At 32.5% G+C, this 21,069-nt stretch overlaps 1 protein-coding gene across 2 annotated transcripts; it reads left to right on the forward strand.

The window, feature by feature from the left end:
• Nucleotides 1-658: 658 nt before the first annotated feature.
• Nucleotides 659-19,638, forward strand: LOC126976780 (luciferin 4-monooxygenase-like). 2 transcript variants are annotated; one of them, XM_050825367.1, is made up of 10 exons: nucleotides 659-869; nucleotides 3,230-3,437; nucleotides 4,104-4,316; nucleotides 5,979-6,084; nucleotides 7,793-7,949; nucleotides 13,184-13,329; nucleotides 15,615-15,742; nucleotides 16,362-16,585; nucleotides 17,678-17,848; nucleotides 19,280-19,638. In XM_050825367.1, exons 1-10 carry the CDS (start codon nucleotides 750-752, stop codon nucleotides 19,379-19,381), a joined length of 1,575 nt encoding a protein of 524 aa, XP_050681324.1. In that variant the 5' UTR covers nucleotides 659-749; the 3' UTR covers nucleotides 19,382-19,638. The 2 variants fall into 2 exon arrangements, with proteins under 2 accessions (XP_050681324.1, XP_050681325.1); XM_050825368.1 differs by lacking the exons at nucleotides 659-869; nucleotides 3,230-3,437; nucleotides 4,104-4,316; nucleotides 5,979-6,084; nucleotides 13,184-13,329 and having other exon boundaries at nucleotides 7,819-7,949; nucleotides 19,280-19,573.
• The last annotated feature ends 1,431 nt before the right edge of the window (nucleotides 19,639-21,069 follow it).

Consider the following 21,069-nt stretch of genomic DNA (forward strand, 5'->3'; position numbering starts at 1 on the left):
GTGCGATGCTGACCGAGCGACCGACCGTACGCGCGTGTCTAAAACATCGTCATAAAAAATCGTTAAGAAAAATTCGTGTTCTGCCAATTTCGAATATATTGTACAACTTTCTCCTTCAAAAAGGCGCTTTTTAATAATTGCGTGAACATGATAACTTCTCGGACTTTAATTCTATAATCTTTATTTGTTTGTCTTAATTGTTTTATCTCAAATTCCGTTTGATTGAGTAGTATGCACATATTAAAAAGGTTCGAAATGGATTCATTTTTCTTCGCAATTATTGTACACGCGCAATCAGGTTTGCTGTCAGCTGAACACTAAACGCAACATGGCCAGCGCGGTCGAGCACAAAATTCAGCCTCAATAAAAACTTACACTGCTATTGTATATTTATTACAATAATAACAATATTAAACAAACATTTAATATTCAATACTTAATATCAGTTCAGTGAAAATAATATTTAAAATAACATTACATATTATTTCAACAAAATATAAAAGCGATTTCAAAAGTGTCATTTACAGCCATCACAAATGACAATGCGTTACTTCATTCACTATACTTTGTCTATGGATTGAGGGGGTTTGGCGCTTAGTGTGCTAGTGTGTACATACCTTTTCGTAAAATACTATCATCTCCTTAGTTACATCGTTAATATTGACATAGCGTTATTTCAACGCGAGCTGCTCAAGAGTAGAATATAGTTCGATAATTAATAAATAATTAAATAGTGTAACACTGTTATAATGACGAAAATAAACAATAACATATTATACGGTGACCAAAATTTTTCAATACCGTGGCACTACAACTATGGCGCATTTTTTTTGGAAAAAATTAAGTGTCATGGGAACAGCATAGCTCTGGTAAGATCTAACATACTAGTTGTATTAGATATATGTATATATAGATAATAAACAAAGATATTTGAAAGAATATATTACAGCTCCTATTAATGTCGTACTAAATAAATTTCAGAATTCAGATAAGGTTATGAATCATAACTTGTGATGCTATTTATTAACCTCGTACGAAAACGTATTGGTTACAATATAACATTAATAACATACCTTTATCCTTGTTTATCTAATTTTCTTCAATTTTAATAATTATCAATAAAATTTTTGATACAAGATGTATAACGTTTTCCACGTTTATCCGCAAGGCTGCCGAACATTCGAAAAACAAAGAATTATCATTGTATTGACTATTGTCAGCGATATAATCAACATTTTGCATAATATTCTTGGTTTATTCTCAGGTATTTCTATATACCAAGTTTATTTGAAGGGTCGTTCGAATTAAAGTTAAGTTCGTTTTTAAAGTTATAAAAAAAGATGTCATAGATTGCTGTTTTGTACGTAATTTTTTTTTCAAAATTGACAACATTTATTTCAATTCATCCATAGCAGAAAAAGTATAATATTCAGTCTTTACGGTCAGATGCCTTTATACTAATTTCGCACTAACAAGAACGTAATAAAGAACGTGAGGCATATTTGATTCCTTCCCTTAGTCGTTCACTCTTGACAGATGGTTTGACTTTTGGCTCTGGCCATATGGCTAACACTGGGGCAGCTAAAACAGACTACACTATGGGTTGTCCTTTCAAATAGCTGTTAGCTTAAACATATTTAATTTTTTTTTAATGTAAGACAATATTTGTGCCACAACGTAGAATGCAAAAAAACTTCTTTATTAGTGGGTATTGAATTTAACTAAGACATCAACCTCGGCACCTAAGCAAATTAGGCATGAAGAAGAGAGTGATTCTCATATAGATCCCAGGGCATGCCAGAATCATTGGCAATGAAATGGACGATGATCTCGCAAGAACTGGAGCTAAATCAGTCCAGTATGGTCCGGAACCTATTGGTGGGCTGCCTAAGATGCTTCTATCCAACACACCCTGAGAAACCAATATCAACATGAAACTCTAAAACGCTGGAGCAACTAAACAGATTTAAAACATTCCAAAGCATTGATAACGGCATTCAACAACAGAAACGCGAATGAAGCCATAACACTGAACAGGAACAATCTCAGCATACATACCAGGATGCTAACTGGGCACTGTCGCCTGAACAGGCACCTGTGGTCGGAATTAAAAACGATAAAACTTGCAGATTTTGACTTGAGGCTGACGAAACGCCTCTTTATCTCCTCTGCGATTGCGGCCCACTAATGCATAAGCGTAACACCATCCTTGGTGACTACACCCTGCTCCCAGATGCTGTTTGTAATACTCGCGTCAAGAAGATACTGCGGTTCATAAAGGCTTGACGACGAGCTGTAAGTATGAGTGGCGAACACAATAGTTCAATTCTGAACGCGGCGTTACCAGGACTAGACGAATAGCCACCCATTTCCAAATAAAAAAATCACACTCGGCTATGTTACGCTCGTTCAGTTAAAGGGGGCTCAAGTCGGCTAAGGATCTCGGTTAAGTCGAGTTAGTAAGTCTTTCATTGGGCGATACTTCTACAATATGATCCCAGATAATGTACAAAACAAATGTGTTACGAAATTTAAAAGAATTGCTAAAAACGTTTGTGTGGGAAATGATACTATAGCATAAACGATTTTCTTAATGATACCACAGACTGGAAATGAAGCGTACAGGCTCAGGCTCTTTAATTATACATGTTTATTGTACAATATTACATTATAAGCCAGATTTTTATTTAAAAAAAAGCCCGCTGAGTTTCTTGCGCCCGTTCTTCTCTGGTCTGAGGCAGTATATTTTTAATGGGTAGTATGAAAAATATTTGAATTTGAATTTTATGTGGCATTATCTTATATATAAAATTCTCGTGTCACAATGTTCGTTCCCGTACACCTCCGAAACGGCTTGACCGATTCTCATGAAATTTTGTGAGCATATTGAGTAGGTCTGAGAATCGGCCAACATCTATTTTTCATACCCCTAAATGTTAAGGGTGAACACACGAAATTTTTTTTATAATTTTTTTTGACTTTTTTTTTAAATTTGCTTGATTATGAGTCAGCAAAAAATACATACAACTTCAAATTTTCACCCATCTACGATCAACAGTTACTTTTGTATCGCGATTTTAATATCGGCAATACAACGTTTGCTGGGTCAGCTAGTTTTTATATAGTTTTATTTCGTATTATTAACCTCGCCACACATCCGTTTTGCTTTGGTCCGATTACGGCGGAGGCTTTACTATTATCATCACAAATTCTTTGAAAATATTTCCAGATACACGGAGTCACCGGGGAGCAGATCACATTCCGAGAGTTGCTCCAACAAGTAGTAAATACTGCCAGCTCGCTCGTCGACCTGGGAGTAGAAGTCGGCGATGTTGTAGCCCTGTGCAGCGAGAATAGAATAGAATTTATTGTTACGGCTTTAGCCGTGTGCTGTGTTGGTGGAGTTGTTACTTTTTATAACTACACATACACTAGCTGTAAGTTTCAAATTTATATTTTTATTCTTTCATTTATTAGCGGGGCAAACAAACAACTCATCTGATGAAGTGATGTGATGTGATTAAGGGTATTTACCAGTTTGAGGCTCCTTTGCGCAGAATGCCGGATAGATTATAGGTACCAAACTGGCGCGTTTTCCTGGCGTGAAGCAGTAACGTGTAAGCATTATTGTGTGTCGGTCTGAAGGCAGGAAGCCGTAGCTAGTGAAATTACCGGGATTAAATGAGATTTAACATCTTATGTTTCGAGTGACGAGCGCAGTTATAGTGCCACTCATAATTTTTGGGTTATTCAAGAAACCTGAGCGGCACTGTACTGTAATGGGCAAAGCGTATCAATAAGCTTATAAATATCAGCTGAACGTCCTGCTCGTCTCGTTCCTTATTGTCATAAAAATTGAAAGTCAAAGAAATTTAGCAAAAGCGGCCGTAGAAGATAACATAGTTAGAATTTGTATTGACAACTGTAGCACTACTGATGTGTTTGTTTAGTTTGTTGAATTTTAAATAAATCAATTTGATCCGATACATAAGTTATCATACAATCATAAAACCGTTTGCCCGCTGTGAAAATGAGAGGTACCTAGGTTGTAAGTATTTTTTGGTCATAATATAGTCTAATAATATTTCAATGAAACTTTTTAGCTGAAATGAAGCATGCAATTGGTATTACAAAACCAAAGTTTATGTTTCTCTCAAAAAATGTCTTTGACACACATTATGAAGAGATGAAGAAAGCAAATATTCAGCAATTTATTGTTTACGGCCACAAGCTGGACACTCGACAATTTTTCTGTTTCGAGGATTTAAAAAATAAATATAAAGATGTATCTACGTACACACCACACCATTTTTTAGGTGAGTATTATATTGTTAATCCTATTAAGAAAATAGTTCATAGAATTAAACGTTCCTTTACCATTCCAAATTGGCAGTGCTCCAGGACACTAGATTTTTCAGATTCACCAAAACCGAGGGTGCCGTACGGCACTCTACTCCCTCGGCAAGTTTGACCATTATTTTGTTTATAAGATGGTTTATTTTACATAGTCTTATAGATTGTTTCAATAGCTTTCAGATACAAAGTTAGTAGTTCGATAAAAAGCTTCAGTGGGGTCCACATATTACCCATCTAGCAGATAGACTCAGCTCTGCGGCATATGCAGTTAGAAAGATTAGAGAGTACACGAATGTTGCGACCGCTAGATTAGTGTACTTTAGTTATTTTCACAGCATCATGACGTACGGTATATTACTATGGGGTCATGCTGCTGACATTGATATAGTGTTTGCACTTCAAAAGAGAGCTGTTCGTTCTATATATCAGCTTGGTTATAGACAGTCTCTCAAAGAAAAATTTAAAGAAATAAATATTATGACTGTTCATTGTCAGTACATTTATGAAAATTTAATATATGTTCACAAAAATCGTCACCTTTTTGCTCTTAATAGTGATTTTCATTATTATAACACTAGAAATAAGGGATTGCTTGTAACTAATTCTAGTAGGCTTCATAAGATACATAATAGCTTCAAGGGTATATGTATACCCTTCTACAATAAAGTCCCAGCCACTGTTCAGGCATTATCTATAAATAAATTTAAAAGTTTTATAAAAAAATGGCTCTGTCGTAAATCCTATTACTCCACTGCTGAATATCTAAATGATCGGACAGCCTGGGACTAGATTGTGATTATTTTATAGCGATAGAAATGACTGCACAATATTGTATATTTTTATTGAAAAGAGCGCAAAAAAAAAGAATGCTGGGAGAGTTTCTTACGCCGCTTCTTCTCTCTCAGAGCGCCATTTGTTTCCGAAGCGGTAGTAGTATCTAGTAGTATAAGAAATGACATCAAAAAGAAATTCTAAAGGAATCAATTTTGAGAAAATAAATGCCTTTTATGCCTTTATGCCTTTTTACATTCACTCAAATCATCCTTATTATAAGCAATCTATATTAGCAATCTATATATAATTCACGTCAAATAATACGCATTGACAGAACACTGCGCGAGCGCCAAAATCGCGCCAAATTACACCAAGGTTTAGCAATGATAAAATACTTATATATTACTTAAACGTTGTTTTGATTATTCTAACCTATTCTCAGGCGTACTTAAATTTCACATTTTTTTTAAATCGTTCATTAGATAAATCGTTTGTACTAAATAAAAAAACTTAAGATTCCCCATGATTCAAATTCAAATATTTTTCAAAATTGGATTTAAAATCGCTTATTGAACGTCAAAAACTATCACACATTCAAAATAATCAACTTACCCCATCAGAAAAATCTCAGAATAATCAACTTTCATCCATAATTTCAACGGCTGTCTTACGAATTTTCGATCAGGCCACGTGTCCTGACGCGTGTTTAACATTACCCATCCCAAGAAAAGTGCTCAAAGCCGCTAAAGAAGTTTTCACTTCAAAAATACTGATAGTAAAGATCCCACAATCGATCACACAGTCATTCAGTTTTCATTGCATTCAAGTTAAAACTTCGCTCGTTTCAGGAGAGGATCAAACATGCATGGTATTGTATTCATCGGGGACCACAGGACCTTCAAAGGGAGCAAAAATAAGTCATTTGAATTTTATTGTAAGCGGACAGCAACCACTGTAATTATCTGAATTTTATCATATGATTCATTTGTTATCTTTAAACATATATTTATGAATATATCTCTTCTGATCCAGTATGCTTTAATATAATGTCTTCTCATCTTTTACGGCTTTACCGATTTTAATGTAAATTGTTTTGACTAAGTAATTTTTATTGATATAATTCACCTCATGTTTTGGTACACGAACATAAACATTCAAATTTTGTCTCCCGATACTTATAATATAATATTTAAATCAATACTTTTGTAAATAATTGTAATTAATAATTAATGGTTAGTATTCAGTCCCAATTCTTACCAGAGAGGCAGCTTGTCATTAACAATCATCTTTTCTCCTAATTTATCTTTCTTTTAATCTGAAACTTACATCCCGAAAAGTAAACTTATATGTACATGATTTCATAATTAAATTTGGGAAATTTGAGTAGTATATTCATGTAGAAAATGTCACCAATGTTCCATTGCAACATCCGAAGTAATGAGAGGACCGTTTCTGGTCGTATTAGGTGGTTGTACGTTCTTCATATCTGTTGGATATGCCACTAGGAAGCATAGACTCAGAATACAATAGCATATACACGACGTGACAGTCCGATTATGATGTCAGCAACTAGTTTAAGGCCGCTATCCCAAGAAATCGCCAAAATAGCGCATAGTTCAAACCATTTCTTGACGGTTTTTATAAAGCGTATATTTTTACAAAAAATCATTATATATCTACAGAATACGAGAAGAAAATTAATTATTTCATTACATTCTATTTTTTATAGACAGTGCGAAAAAAAACTCACCAAAATACCAAAATTTTATAGTTGGAGCCATGCTAATCATTCAATCTAGATAAGTATTGTGCGTAAATTTATTAATTGTACACCAATACTATTTAATATGACATAGTTTTGTTAGTTTTGTAAAGAAAATTTTATTATGTTTGTAATAAATTAAAAATGCTTCTAATTCTGAATTAAAACTATGGCGATCTTGTACGGGAGAAGTAACCTGGCTCCGCTCGATTGCTCAAGGCCGTTGGCTCAGTCCCCAGCCTTAATATTCAACGCACTAAGGAGTTAAAGCCACGTGTGGCTACGTAAACGTAGCTTGTAAAACTTGTCAATTAAAATGGGTTAGACTTACAATAGATTCGCTTACCTTTTCTATCTTTCTATATCTCCGTAAGAGATGTTCTTCTCTCTCGCATTCTTAGTTTGTATATACGCTAGTGTATTGTAAGTTTATCCTAGGAAATGCATTTACAGTATCGTTTCGGTTTTGAATTTTCTAGAAGTAATATCTTTGACAATCGCCATAACAAACGTCACACATCCAGATGTTGAATAGATATTCATTTACAGTATTTTCTTTTTATTTCTTTTTTTTATGCAAAAGAAAGACAAACGAGCGAAAAACGAGATAAAGAATTTGCGTACGGGTAACCTGATACTATGTGATCACCGCCGCCCACACTCTCCTAAAACACTAGAGGAATTAAAGGAATTAAAACACTAGAGGAAATTGCCGGTCTTTAAGAAAGGTGGACACACATTTTATTAATGTACCCAAGTCGTTTCGTTCTGGAAACACAGCTTGGTTGTACATGAAAGAAATTTCCTTAAAATTGCACTATGGAGAAACGCAAGACATCCAGATGGTGATTTTCTAAATGCGTACCATAAAATTAATGCTTATTTTGTGTATTTTCAAAGATGCATTGTTTCTGAGTTCACCATATTGATGGTCGCGCCTTGGTCCAGCACAATGGGTATAGCTTGTTTACTGCAATACATGATCAACGGTCGCAAAACTGTTTTCCTTCCAAGATATGAGGAAAGACTTTACTTAGAAACTATTGAAAAGTACCAAGTAAGTAACATTAATTTATTGCTATTAATATGTCTTTAACCTTATGGTTAAACTTGTATTGTTCTAGTGATATAGTTATTGTTAGATTTGCCTCAAATTGCTTAAGAGCAATATCCGACAGAGACATAAGACCGTGTCCTAACTGCAATTTCTCCAGACAAATGTATTCGCCAATTATCTTCCTAGATAAACAAAATCAAGTACTATTGTATAACCGAGTGGTAAGCGATCCTACCTACTAAGCTAGAAGTTCGGGTTCGAATCCCGGTAGGTACAAGCATTTATATGACGAATATAATAATAATAAAACTTTTATTTGGAACAATTTAACAAAGATAATACAAACAAGTAAATGATAGCTGCAAAAGTATAAACTGCAGCGCAGCTAACAACGCCCTTCTCCGAATACAATAAGGAATGATGTTCCATGCACAAAGATCTAAATTGTAAGCAGAGTACGGTAATTAATAAAAGACATTAAAAAATAGTACAGGACATGTGATTTGAAATATATACATCATTATTATTATATTATGTGTTTAGTTTTGGGTGAAGTGTGTGGGTGAGTGTTAGAGATACGTATATAGTAAGTGAAGTTTGTTACATTTGTGCTGTGTGTGGTTTTCTTAGTGTGTGAGGGAGTGATGAATATTTTACACATCCACAAGTTTCTCTGTATCTTCATAATCTAATGTTTTTAACCAGGAGTCAAGTTTCGCTTTACATTTCCTCTTGGTCAGTGGGTAGATGTTTAAGCTTTTGTTGATTTTGTTATAAATTTTAGAGCTTATGTGTTTGTAATGGCGACTTGCAGCTATGGTTCTACGAATCAATATTACATACCCTATTTGAACGGCGTGTGGTACAGCATTTAGGGTCAAAGGTAATTTCGGAGTGTTTGCGAATATGGATATGAATATGGATGTTTGTTTCCGAGTCATGGATGTTTAAATGTATTTATGTATGTTTATAGGAATTTATGTATGTTTAAGTGAGTATATTGTATTAAATATATCATTGTCTTGTAACCCATAACACAGGCTATAGATGCTTAACTTGGGGCAAGATAATTTGTGTAAAAAGTGTTAATATTGTAGACTTGCGTGTACTAATATTACAATAAGAAAGAAAACCAAAACAAAAGATATAGCCTTATCTGTTCTATGTTTAAAATGGAAATGGGCTTGACATATACAAAGAACAAAAGACGAAAGATGGTCCACAGTAGTAACGAACTGGTACCCTATGAATAGAAAACAAAATCAAGGCAGGCCTAATAAGAGATAGAGCGATGACATAGTAGAAACAGCAAGAAAGATGTGGACAAGAATTGCAAGAGACAGGAACGAGTGGAAATCAATGGAGGAGGCTTTTACCGCTAAAGGCGGTCCTTATGTCGAAAATAATAACTATACTAACAAAATAGGTACTTTTATATAAAATAGTGAAATACTAACATATACAAATAAATACAATTTATAAGTAAATACCTAAATGTATAGATGTAAGGAAATCAAGCTCTAAATAAATAGTTACAACTTTTTAACAGAGCAAAAATAACCCTACAAAATATATGCCCCTTTTTGATCCTTGCGATCAAACGATTACCAAATAAATTTAAAGGTCCCAAAAATACATCGAATTTTTTACGACGGGACGATAGAGAAATTCGAAATTTTGATGTAATATTATACCGTTACAATTGACCAGAGCTTCAGTTGCAGTTAACTAATTCAATAACACGCGAAGATTTTAATTGCTTTAAATACCTATTTCTCAATTCCATAGAAGACCGACTACGCCCTTGAATATAACGTGCAATTGTGGGCGGATCGTAAACATTTTCCAGCCATAAAAGCGTGTTTATAAATAAACTTTACTATTAAGATCCTACTAAACAAGATGTTAATGTTAAAGATAATTGATAAATGATAAGATAAGCAAAGCGCATGAGTAAATAAGCAATAAGGAACAGAATGAAATCGCTAGTCTGTATTTAGAAATTAGTGTAAAAGGCATTAAAAGGCATAAAAGGCATTTATTATCTCAAAACTGATTCCTTTAGAATTCTTTTTGATGTCATTTCTTATACTACTAGATACCGCTTACTACCGCTTCGGAAACAAATGGCGCTCTGAGAGAGAAGAAGCGGCGCAAGAAACTCTCCCAGCATTATTTTTTTGCGCTCTTTTCAATAAAAATATACAATATTGTACAGTCATTTCTATCGCTATAAAATAATCACAATCTAGTCCCAGGCTGTCCGATCATTTAGATATTCAGCAGTGGAGTAATAGGATTTACGACAGAGCCATTTTTTTATAAAACATTTAAATTTATTTATAGATAATGCTTGAACAGTGGCTGGGACTTTATTGTAGAAGTGTATACATTTAGCCTTAAAGCTATTATGTATCTTATGAAGCATGTAAGTTTACATAATAGACAACGCCTAACGATCTAATAACCCTTCGCTTCAAAATGATTTTGTTAAAGCAACACCAATATTATCATATTTATTTAAACAAAACAAATCTTATAACTATACTTACAATACTGTGATTACATTAAATAGAATTATCATTACGGGGACTAAATGTACAAAGGATACTGGCAGCATTTCCGCGTTGGATAGCTAGGCTGATCCGTTGACTGAAAAAGCTGCCAGCGCTTGGGCTTCCAGTAGCCCTATTAAGGTGCGTAGATTGTACTTTGTACATTCTCCGCGCCTCTGGCCCACTAGTGTCGCTATATCAAACGCCACGAAGATATATGACTATTCTCACTGAGACATACATATTTGCGACGTTTGCTTGTCTTCGGCAGTCGAAGCAGCAGACCCAGCACCAACTGTCGTAACTTGTACATGAGAAGAGCCAGAGTGTCGACGCAAGTCGCGTTAACGTCAATAACAATATTATTTTGGTAGAAAATAATTATTTTCTATTTCAATATCTATCATAATTAGCCGTAATGTTCATAATAGCGTGCCAGTGCCAAACCTATCTTAATAGCCACCATCGCAGCTGTGATTCATCTAGTGTTGCAAGAGAATAATAACATTAAGTTTATATTTCACTTTCTATATCTTAATGTCAATCACTTTGCCTTTTCTACCACGCGGAAAGCAAGCCTGCATTTTCTTTATTGTAAGTTCATTTTAACAATAATGTATGCTTAGAGGGTAAAATAGAAATACCACCCCAAAACGAACATTTTCGAAAATATCTTAAAAACAAAAAAAGTTTAAAATAAAAATTGTAGATCTCAAAATTGTCTATAAAATTGTTTCTAATCTCGTTGGATGCATTTGCAAAAAAATCAGGATATTTGCAATAAACGATTCAAATTCGATAGCTTAGCGATAAAAAAAAATCTAAAATGTATGTAAATGCAAAGTACTGAAAACAGGAAGTTTTTTTAACTTTTTTTTAAATCGCATCTGTTGCTCATCAGTTTGACCGATATCGTCTATGGTCTTTATTGATGATCTTTATCAGTTTTTGTGATTGCCATATTTGGCAAATACTAAAAAGTACTTACCAAAATAAAATATTTCAGAGAAAATACAGTTACCCAAAAAGAATCGAATATCTTGAATTCATATTATTATTTTGAAAACAAAATCGAAATTGAGAAATGTCATTAGTTTCTTGCTTGCTTGAATTAAGTATACTTTCAGAAAACTGTATTTGAACAAATAATAAAATTATAACTTCAAACTAACATAGCCAATTATTATTGTATATTATATAATAAATAATATATTGTGTGTTATTTATACAAAAAAAAAATATTGCATAAATATGTAATTATAGTATTACCTACACCTTTTTCGGTGGCTCTTAGGAATAAAGTATTTTGACACCTTTTATACATAATTATGTCTCCTACAATTTTTTTTTGGGATAATTTTATCATAAAACTTACCATTTTGCTGAAAATCGCGGAAACATCTTTTACTTTACCTTGACCTCGAGTATATATTTTCCAAGTGTCAGATCGATGAGGACATTTTATATTTTACTAGCTGACCCAGCAAACGATGTATTGCCGATATTAAAATCGCGATACAAAAGTAACTGTTAATCGTAGATGGGTGAAAATTTGAAGTTGTATGTATTTTATAATGCTGACTCATAATCAAAGCAATTAAAAAAAAATGGCAAAAGAAATTTAAAAAAAAAATCGTGTGGACCACCCTTAACATTTAGGGGGATGAAAAATAGAGTTTGTCCGATTCTCATATGCATACCCAATATGCACTCAAAATTTCATGAGAATCGGTCAAGCCGTTTCGGAAGAGTTCAATGTTTAACACCATGACACGAGAATTTTTATATATTAGATAATAAATATATTGTGTGTTATTTATACAAAAAAAAATATTGCATAAATATGTAATTATAGTATTACCTACACCTTTTTCGGTGGCTCTTAGGAATAAAGTATTTTGACATCTTTTACACATAATTAGCTCTCTTACTTTACCTTGACCCCGAGTATATATTTTCCAAGTGTCACATCGATGAGGACTTTTTATATTTTATTTATAATGGTGTTTTGAACAATCTAACCAATTTAGAGCTGGGTGCGAATTTATGCACCCATGTCTAAAGAATCATTAAGAGAAAAATTTAAAGAAATAAACATTTTGACTGTTGCTTCTCAATACATTTTTGATAATATTTTGTATGTTCATAAGCACATTGAGGAATTTTCTAGAAACTGTGACATTCATAATGTTAACACGAGGAACAAACATAAACTTGTTATGCCTACTACTCGGTTGGGTCGAGTTAGTAAGTCTTTTGTTGGGCGATGTATATGCTTCTACATATTGTAATCTGATCCCAGAAAATGTACAAAACAAATGTGTTACGAAATTTAAAAGAATTGTTAAAAAACGTTTGTGTGGGAAAGGTTATTAAAGCATAAACGATTTTCTTAATGACACCACAGACTGGGATTAAAGCGAACACCCTCAGGCTCTTTAATTATAAATGTTTAGGTACGATATTACATTGTAATCCATATTTTATATAAAAAAAAAAGTGCGCTGAGTTTCTTGCGCCCATTCTTCTCAGGTCTGAGGTCTCTTTTGAATGGGTGGTAGATTTTGACGTTCAATAAGTGATTATAAATCCTATTTTGAATAAAAATATTTGAATTTTGAATTTGAATATCACTTAAAAATTTATGAAAGTAATCAATTTGTAATATTTTTTTTTCAGGTAGGGTTCATTTTAGTAGCGCCACCGATTGTGTCCATTCTAATCAAGTCAGAGTTAGCTAATAATTACAACCTTAGCTCTCTTAAAATAGTTTTCAGTGGCGGTGCTCCGTTAAGTATAAAAAATATTATGGAACTTAAAAGCAGGTACATGAAAAATTTTACATTAAATAAAATAATATTATGTTAATACATGCTCCTCTAGTATTACTATACAATTAATTTTAGGTTTATTTACAATTATTATTAATTTTAAAATAATATTTTCGGTTTGTTTTTGTAAGATAAAGAAACTAAGGCTGTCAATATAGAACTGTCTTTATCTGCAAATTTTCTGTAAAAAATAAAAGAAAGAAAGAAAAGAAAAAAATACATTTATTAAATTAAGTAGTAGATATTGATACATCGCATAAACTAGTAAAGTACTAATAAAAGTATTATTTTACAGATACTATAGTTTTATACAATATATATATATATATATATATAACGACCTGTATAGCCGAGTGGTTAGCGATCCTACCTACTAAGCTAGAAGTCCCGGGTTCGAATCCCGGTAGGTGCAAGCATTTATATGATGAATATGGATCTTTGTTTCCGAGTCATGGATGTTTAAATGTATTTATGTATGTTTATATGTATGTTTATATGAATTTATGTATGTTTAAGTAAGTATATTGTATTAAATATATCGTTGTCTTGTAACCCATGACACAGGCTATATATGCTTAACTTGGGTCAAGATAATTGGTGTAAAAAGTGTGTCAATATTATTATTATATATATAGTAAGAAAGCCTGTATGATGTAATTCAAAGTAGCCAGGGGAGTAATATCTGAATACCTTTCTGGAAGACAGATTGGATTGCATGCATGAATATTAGAATATTATACGAGTGTTAGAGATCTTTAATAAAATTTGTATAAATAACTTACTCAAAGAAATACATTTTTTTATTTATGAATTTAAGTAAATCTGGTACATTTCAATACTTTATTATTGAATTTGATTATGTTTGATTGAGTAAGTCATATATATTTTATAATTATTACATATACAGGATGTCCCAAAGTTATGGGACATGAAGAGAAAGTAACTTAAATATCGAAGATAGGCTATTTTACTGAAAGAAGACTTTATAAAGTATTCTTTCTATTTTACTGAAAGAAGACTTTATAAAGTATTATTTCTATTTTACTGAAAGAAGACTTTATAAAGTATTATTTTACAGATACTATAGTTTTATACAATATATATATATATATATATATATATAACGACCTGTATAGCCGAGTGGTTAGCGATCCTACCTACTAAGCTAGAGGTCCCGGGTTCGAATCCCGGTAGGTGCAAGCATTTATATGATGAATATGGATCTTTGTTTCCGAGTCATGGATGTTTAAATGTATTTATGTATGTTTAAGTAAGTATATTGTATGAAATATATCGTTGTCTTGTAACTCATAACACAGGCTATATATGCTTAATTTGGGTCAAGATAATTGGTGTAAAAAGTGTGTCAATATTATTATTATATATATAGTAAGAAAGCCTGTATGATGTAATTCAAAGTAGCCAGGGGAGTAATATCTGAATACCTTTCTGGAAGACAGATTGGATTGCATGCATGAATATTATACGAGTGTTAGAGATCTTTAATAAAATTTGTATAAATAACTTACTCAAAGAAATACATTTTTTTATTTATGAATTTAAGTAAATCTGGTACATTTCAATACTTTATTATTGAATTTGATTATGTTTGATTGAGTAAGTCATATATATTTTATAATTATTACAAATACAGGATGTCCCAAAGTTATGGGACATGAAGAGAAAGTAACTTAAATATCGAAGATAGGCTATTTTACTGAAAGAAGACTTTATAAAGTATTCTTTCTATTTTACTGAAAGAAGACTTTATAAAGTATTATTTCTATTTTACTGAAAGAAGACTTTATAAAGTATTATTTTACAGATACTATAGTTTTATACAATATATATATATATATAACGACCTGTATAGCCGAGTGGTTAGCGATCCTACCTACTAAGCTAGAAGTCCCGGGTTCGAATCCCGGTAGGTGCAAGCATTTATATGATGAATATGGATCTTTGTTTCCGAGTCATGGATGTTTAAATGTATTTATGTATGTTTATATGTATGTTTATATGAATTTATGTATGTTTAAGTAAGTATATTGTATTAAATATATCGTTGTCTTGTAACCCATAACACAGGCTATATATGCTTAACTTGGGTCAAGATAATTGGTGTAAAAAGTGTGTCAATATTATTATTATATATATAGTAAGACTTTATAAAGTCTTCTTTCAGTAAAATAGCCTATCTTCGATATTTAAGGTACTTTCCCTTCATGTCCCATAACTTTGGGACATCCTGTATACTTGATATATTTGTTGGCACACAGGTATCCTCACATAAAGTACAGTTTACAAGGCTACGGAATGACAGAAACAACAGGAGCGACGACACAAGATTACGAGACATCGCCCCGAGAAGGTAGTGTGGGAAGGACAGCTGCAGGAAATATTATTAAGATGTGAAATTCTCTTACATAATTCATAAATAACTTACACGCCCTTACTTCACATGGCTAACTTAATACATAGGCTATATTGTGGAACAACATCAAAACAAATCAAATCAAAATCACTTTATTCATCAACACGGAAACGACACTTATGTCAAAAAAAAATTCTTATTGAATCTACCGCTACTTCGAAAAGGGTTGAGCTAATGAGAAGACGTAGCAAGAAACTCATTTGTCTTTTAAATCAAGACTTACATTTTCATCGTTTTACTAATCGTTTCAATTACAATAGAAGAGCGAGGCAACAAAATATACTCAAACGGCGAATAGTCAATGCCTTACACGAGTAAGTCATAAAAGTAAATGTAAATTAATACAAAACAATAGTTATTGAGTACAGTAGCTGCATCATCCCATCGTAAATAAATAAAGGTATTTTGCGAGCATTTTATAAGTGATTATAAAAAAGACTTAGCCGAGTAGTAGACATAACTTTATATTTGTTCCTCGTGTTAACGTTTGGCAGTTTCTAGCAAATTCACTTATATGTCTATGAACACACATAATATTATCAAAAGTATATTGAGAGGCAACATTCAAGATGATAATTTTTTAATCATTTATAGGTAGTGGACCCAGATACAGGAAAACTATTGGGTTGTCGAGAAGCAGGTGAAGTGTGTGTAAAAGGAGCCGTTTTATTTCAAGGCTATATCGGAATTCTGCCAAACACTCTATTCGATGACGAGGGTTTCTATAAGACTGGTGATATAGCTTATTACGATGAAGATGGATATTTCTATATTGTTGATAGAATCAAAGAGCTTATAAAGTACAATGCGTGGCAGGTAAGCGTGCAAATTATAATATATATAAATTACGTGTCACGTTGTTTGTCCGCGATGAACTTCTAAACTAATAAACGGATTTCAATGGGGATTACTTCATGGAGTGCAGTTTAGTCCAACTTGAGAGATAGGATAGTTTTTATTTCGATTTGGGACCCATAATATTTTTATTTTCAATATTTGTTTTGTATGGACATATTTTCTATGAGAGAATTTAGCTACACACGGTTTGACGAACTGTGAAACAATTTCATTATAATAACACGGAGCATTTTTTACAAAATAATTCTTGACGTTTTGAAATATTATTGGCAAATTTCTATAAAACAGTATTTTATTATTATCTACAGAACAACGTCTGTCGGGTCAGCTAGTATTATATATTTAAGCACAGATTGTTGGAGTGTGTCAAGTTTAACTCGTCACAAAAATCTTTTCACAAATGTGACAAATAGAAGCTATTTAAGTATATTTAACTCACCACCAACTACTTATTTTATATATTTTTAATTTGCTACGATGAGTTTGTGAAATGCAACATATATCTTATTTCGTTATTGTTACATATATGTCGAGATTTTTATAACGACCTGAAGACCTTATATCTTCGGTGTCTTTGTGTGACAGTTCGAAGGAACCTGTAGTTAATAAATTAGTGGAATAAGACTTAACATCTTTTGTATCACGGTGACGAGCAGCATTGCATTGTAATGAGCAAAATCACAAACGTCATGTGCAATTTTTGCTTTTCTCGTCACTTCTGCTTTTAAGAAAATACTATTTAGTATATAGCTCCATACCAATATTACAAATGTGAACGTAACTATGTGTGCATTGCTATGCCTTGCTGCTGTTCTTAAATGGCGGAAGTATTTTACTGAACGCAAATGAATATATGCTATATTTTAGCTTGATTTTCTATCGAGAAGTAGCTTTTTGCATATATTTAGAGCTTGTTGTCATTTAGACTTCAATGCAATGACGCAAGAAGTATACTTCAAATACGTGTAATATGAGAAGATTACATAGCGTAGAACTACTTTTTTTATAAATACTGTTTAAGGTTATTGTTTAAGGTTTAAGTTTTTGCAGGTTTCTCCATCAGAATTGGAAGCCCTATTACTCCAGCATGCACACATAAAAGATGTTGGAGTGGTTGGTGCTCCAGATCCAAAGGCTGGTGAATTACCAACAGCATTTGTTGTTAAGCAACCTAATTCTATTATAACTGAAACGGAAATCGTCGACTATGTGAAAAGCAAGGTAACAGTATTTTAAGACATCTTAAAACTCCCACAGACTGTGAGAATTTCTTATAATTTGTTGTGATAACTCCAAAATTTTTTGGTCCTTCGAGCCGGATGCTTCGCCGGTAATTTCGGTATTACAATACCGAAATTGAATAAATGCGAAAATAAAACTTTAACAATAAATATAATTAAGATAATATAATGAAATAGTCTATGTAATGTACGGACCGTGGTGTGATATGGAGTGACGTTCTTAGCCGCCGCAGATAATTGGTGAGTTGCATTGCATGCACGGTCACTGTACCATACAATGCTCATTCGGGTAAAGTGGGCTTGAATCCACTAGGATAGCGCAATTAGGGTAACTAGAGACATTTATATAAATAATTCATTATAGATTTTGTATTTGAAAGTAAAAATATTGTATTTAGGCTTATTAACTTCATCTTGAAGTTTTCACTTCTGTCGTTGGCAACGCTCTTGTGATTCCTCTGGTCCTGCAAAAAAATGGGCCGCGGTGATCACATACTATCAGATATACTAATTATAGCAATACCATAATTGTTATTATATTAATAATAATAGTTATTTTTTGGGAAAATTTGTTGTGGTCATAATCAGTATCATTTGTTCATAGCAGTAACAGTAGGGCTATTACCAAAATTGAAATCCGAAGTTTCGGTCCGAAACGAAAGAGCGACGAACTTCGAATTAAATTCTATTACCAAATTACTTCGATTTAGTATTGGAACCATAGATATAACAATAAAATGTGAAGTTGTAGTTACGATCATAATAATGCCAAACAAAGAAAAAGTAAATGTCAAGTGAATTTGGGAATAATTTAAACGAAAGATAAAATGTCTAATCGCGAACTTCGTATCGATATTCGGATCCGAAACACTTTCGTAATAGGAAAATGTACACCGAAACTTCGTATTTCGATTTTGGTAATAGGGCTCCGGTTTGATTTAAGTCATAATTTTCAAATTAATATATTTTTATTCAAAATAGGATGTGAAATCACTTATTGAAAGTCAAAAAAAACTACCACCCATTCCAAAATGAATGCCTCAGACCTGAGAAGAATGGGCGCAACAAACTCAGCAGGCTTTTTTTTATCGAATAAATATGTTTACAAAGTAATATTGTATAATTAAACTTATTATTTAATAGCCTGAGGGCGATCACTCCATTCCCAATCTGTGGTATCATTAATAAAGTCATTTATTTTATAGTAACCTCTACCACACAAACATTTTTTAACAATTCTTTTGAATAACGTTATACTTTGGTTTTGAACATTTTCTGGGATCTTGTTGTAAAAGCATATACATCGCCCCACAAAAGACTCACTAACTCGACTTAGCCGAGTAGTAGGCATCACAAACACATCATAAAAGCACTACGATCAAAAAGAAATAATTTTGTTTTACTTTTTCAGGTTGCTTCCTGGAAACACTTACGCGGTGGAGTAATTTTCGTTAATGAAATACCGAAAAATCCTAGTGGAAAAATATTGCGACGGAAACTGAAGCAATTATAACCAAAATCAAGTAAAAAAAACCATTTCAGCAAACTTTAATATTGACGTGATATTCGTTCTTGCATGTAAATTTAAATATTGTATTCATATTCAAATTAAATTTTTAATTCAAAATAATCTTTTTAACATACCTAATCAATATCAACATCCACCACCCATTCAAAATTATACTCTTCAGTCTTGAAAAGAACGGACGTATACTACGCGCGCTTCTTCTTTTTCTTTCATAAAATTTCGTCACAGTAAAATTTATTACTTAAATAGCGTGAGTGCGATCGGTCCATTCCTAATCTGTTGTATCATTAGTAAAGTCATAAATGTTATAGTAGGTACGCTTTACCCAACTTTGAACAATTCTTTTGAATTTTATAAATTTGTTTTATCGTTTACGTTTCCAATATTAGAATAAATACTAATATTTATTCAATTATTTTACATGTCTTCCAACGAAATGAAATTTCTAATTATTACAATAAGAACTCTGTTTTAAAACTTTACGTTCAAAATAAGTAAGGTTTTCGTAATAAAAGCTAATTCCTGCAATATTAACGATAACGCCCTGTATACTAGATAATTTACTTTCACTGTACAATTTACTATTAGAAAATAATTTGTAACACACTACCGCAATAATGTCATAATTACTCCTTTCTAACTACCGTGTAATGTGCATCAACAGCTTGTAATGGCCGGTTTAAGAAAATAATTAGTTTTTATCTCGAGCACTTAAATGCTAGCTTCGTTCTACGGCCTATAAATTTTAACCTAGTTCGTACGTGCTGTGGAATTTAAATTATAACAAAACGCGTACAGACGTTGTAGCTTGGCTTAGTTCAGAATTCGTAACTTAGTCTGTTATTACACCACATATTAATAATATCTTGTGTAATAATGGTTCAATATTTAAACACGTTAATTCGTTTTGTGGTATAAGTTTAATGGAGAATATAACTGCCAAACTAGATTAATACTTTTAATGTATTTAAGCAAAAATCATTCAGGACTGATCAGCAAAGAGGATGTAAATACTACATAATAAGAGGCGGGAGTGCCTAAGTAAAAATTGAAATTTAGTTAAGTATGAAAAGTGCAGTGATTTGATATAAGTTTGAAATAGTAATTACAATATTATGGTGACTAAGTTTGAAAGCGAACAGTTGGTTAAAACGTAGTGGATTTCTGCTATCTCCGTTGTTTACAAGATTAGAGCCGTCATCTGTCAATCTATCAATGACTGCACGTTTGATACAATCGACTCGTTTATCGTTTTGTCCCTTTTATATTAATTTTGTGGCGGCAAACGTCAAAGTCATTCGAAACATTGAACAAATACGAAAAAAAGTAACTTTGACAACGTTTAAAACTTATTCTAAATGATTAACAAAAACTAATATTTAATTAATTATTTAATAACATGTATTCTGCAACCTTACACTTGTCTATCAGTCGATGATACAGAACGAGTCATGAGAAAAGAATATAATAGTATAGTGTTAATATGGTGTCACTTATCTGTCTACCTACCCTAATTCTGTCTGTACACGGGGCGTACTGCCTGCAAAAAAATCAGTTTCTACTAATTATTTATCGAGAAGGAAGAGGGCAAATTAACGTGCAGGTTAATGATTTTAAGTGATCACCGCTGTCCACATCATCCTGAAATACCAGAGGAATCATGGGATCGTTAC

Source organism: Leptidea sinapis, chromosome 42, assembly GCF_905404315.1.
Source record: "Leptidea sinapis chromosome 42, ilLepSina1.1, whole genome shotgun sequence".
NCBI classification, from domain to species: domain Eukaryota; kingdom Metazoa; phylum Arthropoda; class Insecta; order Lepidoptera; family Pieridae; genus Leptidea; species Leptidea sinapis.

Bases quoted from the DNA above. Each gene is read 5' to 3' on its own strand.
- LOC126976780 (XM_050825367.1), top strand. From the start codon at position 750: ATGACGAAAATAAACAATAACATATTATACGGTGACCAAAATTTTTCA. The intron at 3,438-4,103 runs GTAAGTTTCAAA...GAAACTTTTTAG, and splicing joins TAACTACACATACACTAGCT to CTGAAATGAAGCATGCAATT. The intron at 7,950-13,183 runs GTAAGTAACATT...TTTTTTTTTCAG, and splicing joins AAACTATTGAAAAGTACCAA to GTAGGGTTCATTTTAGTAGC.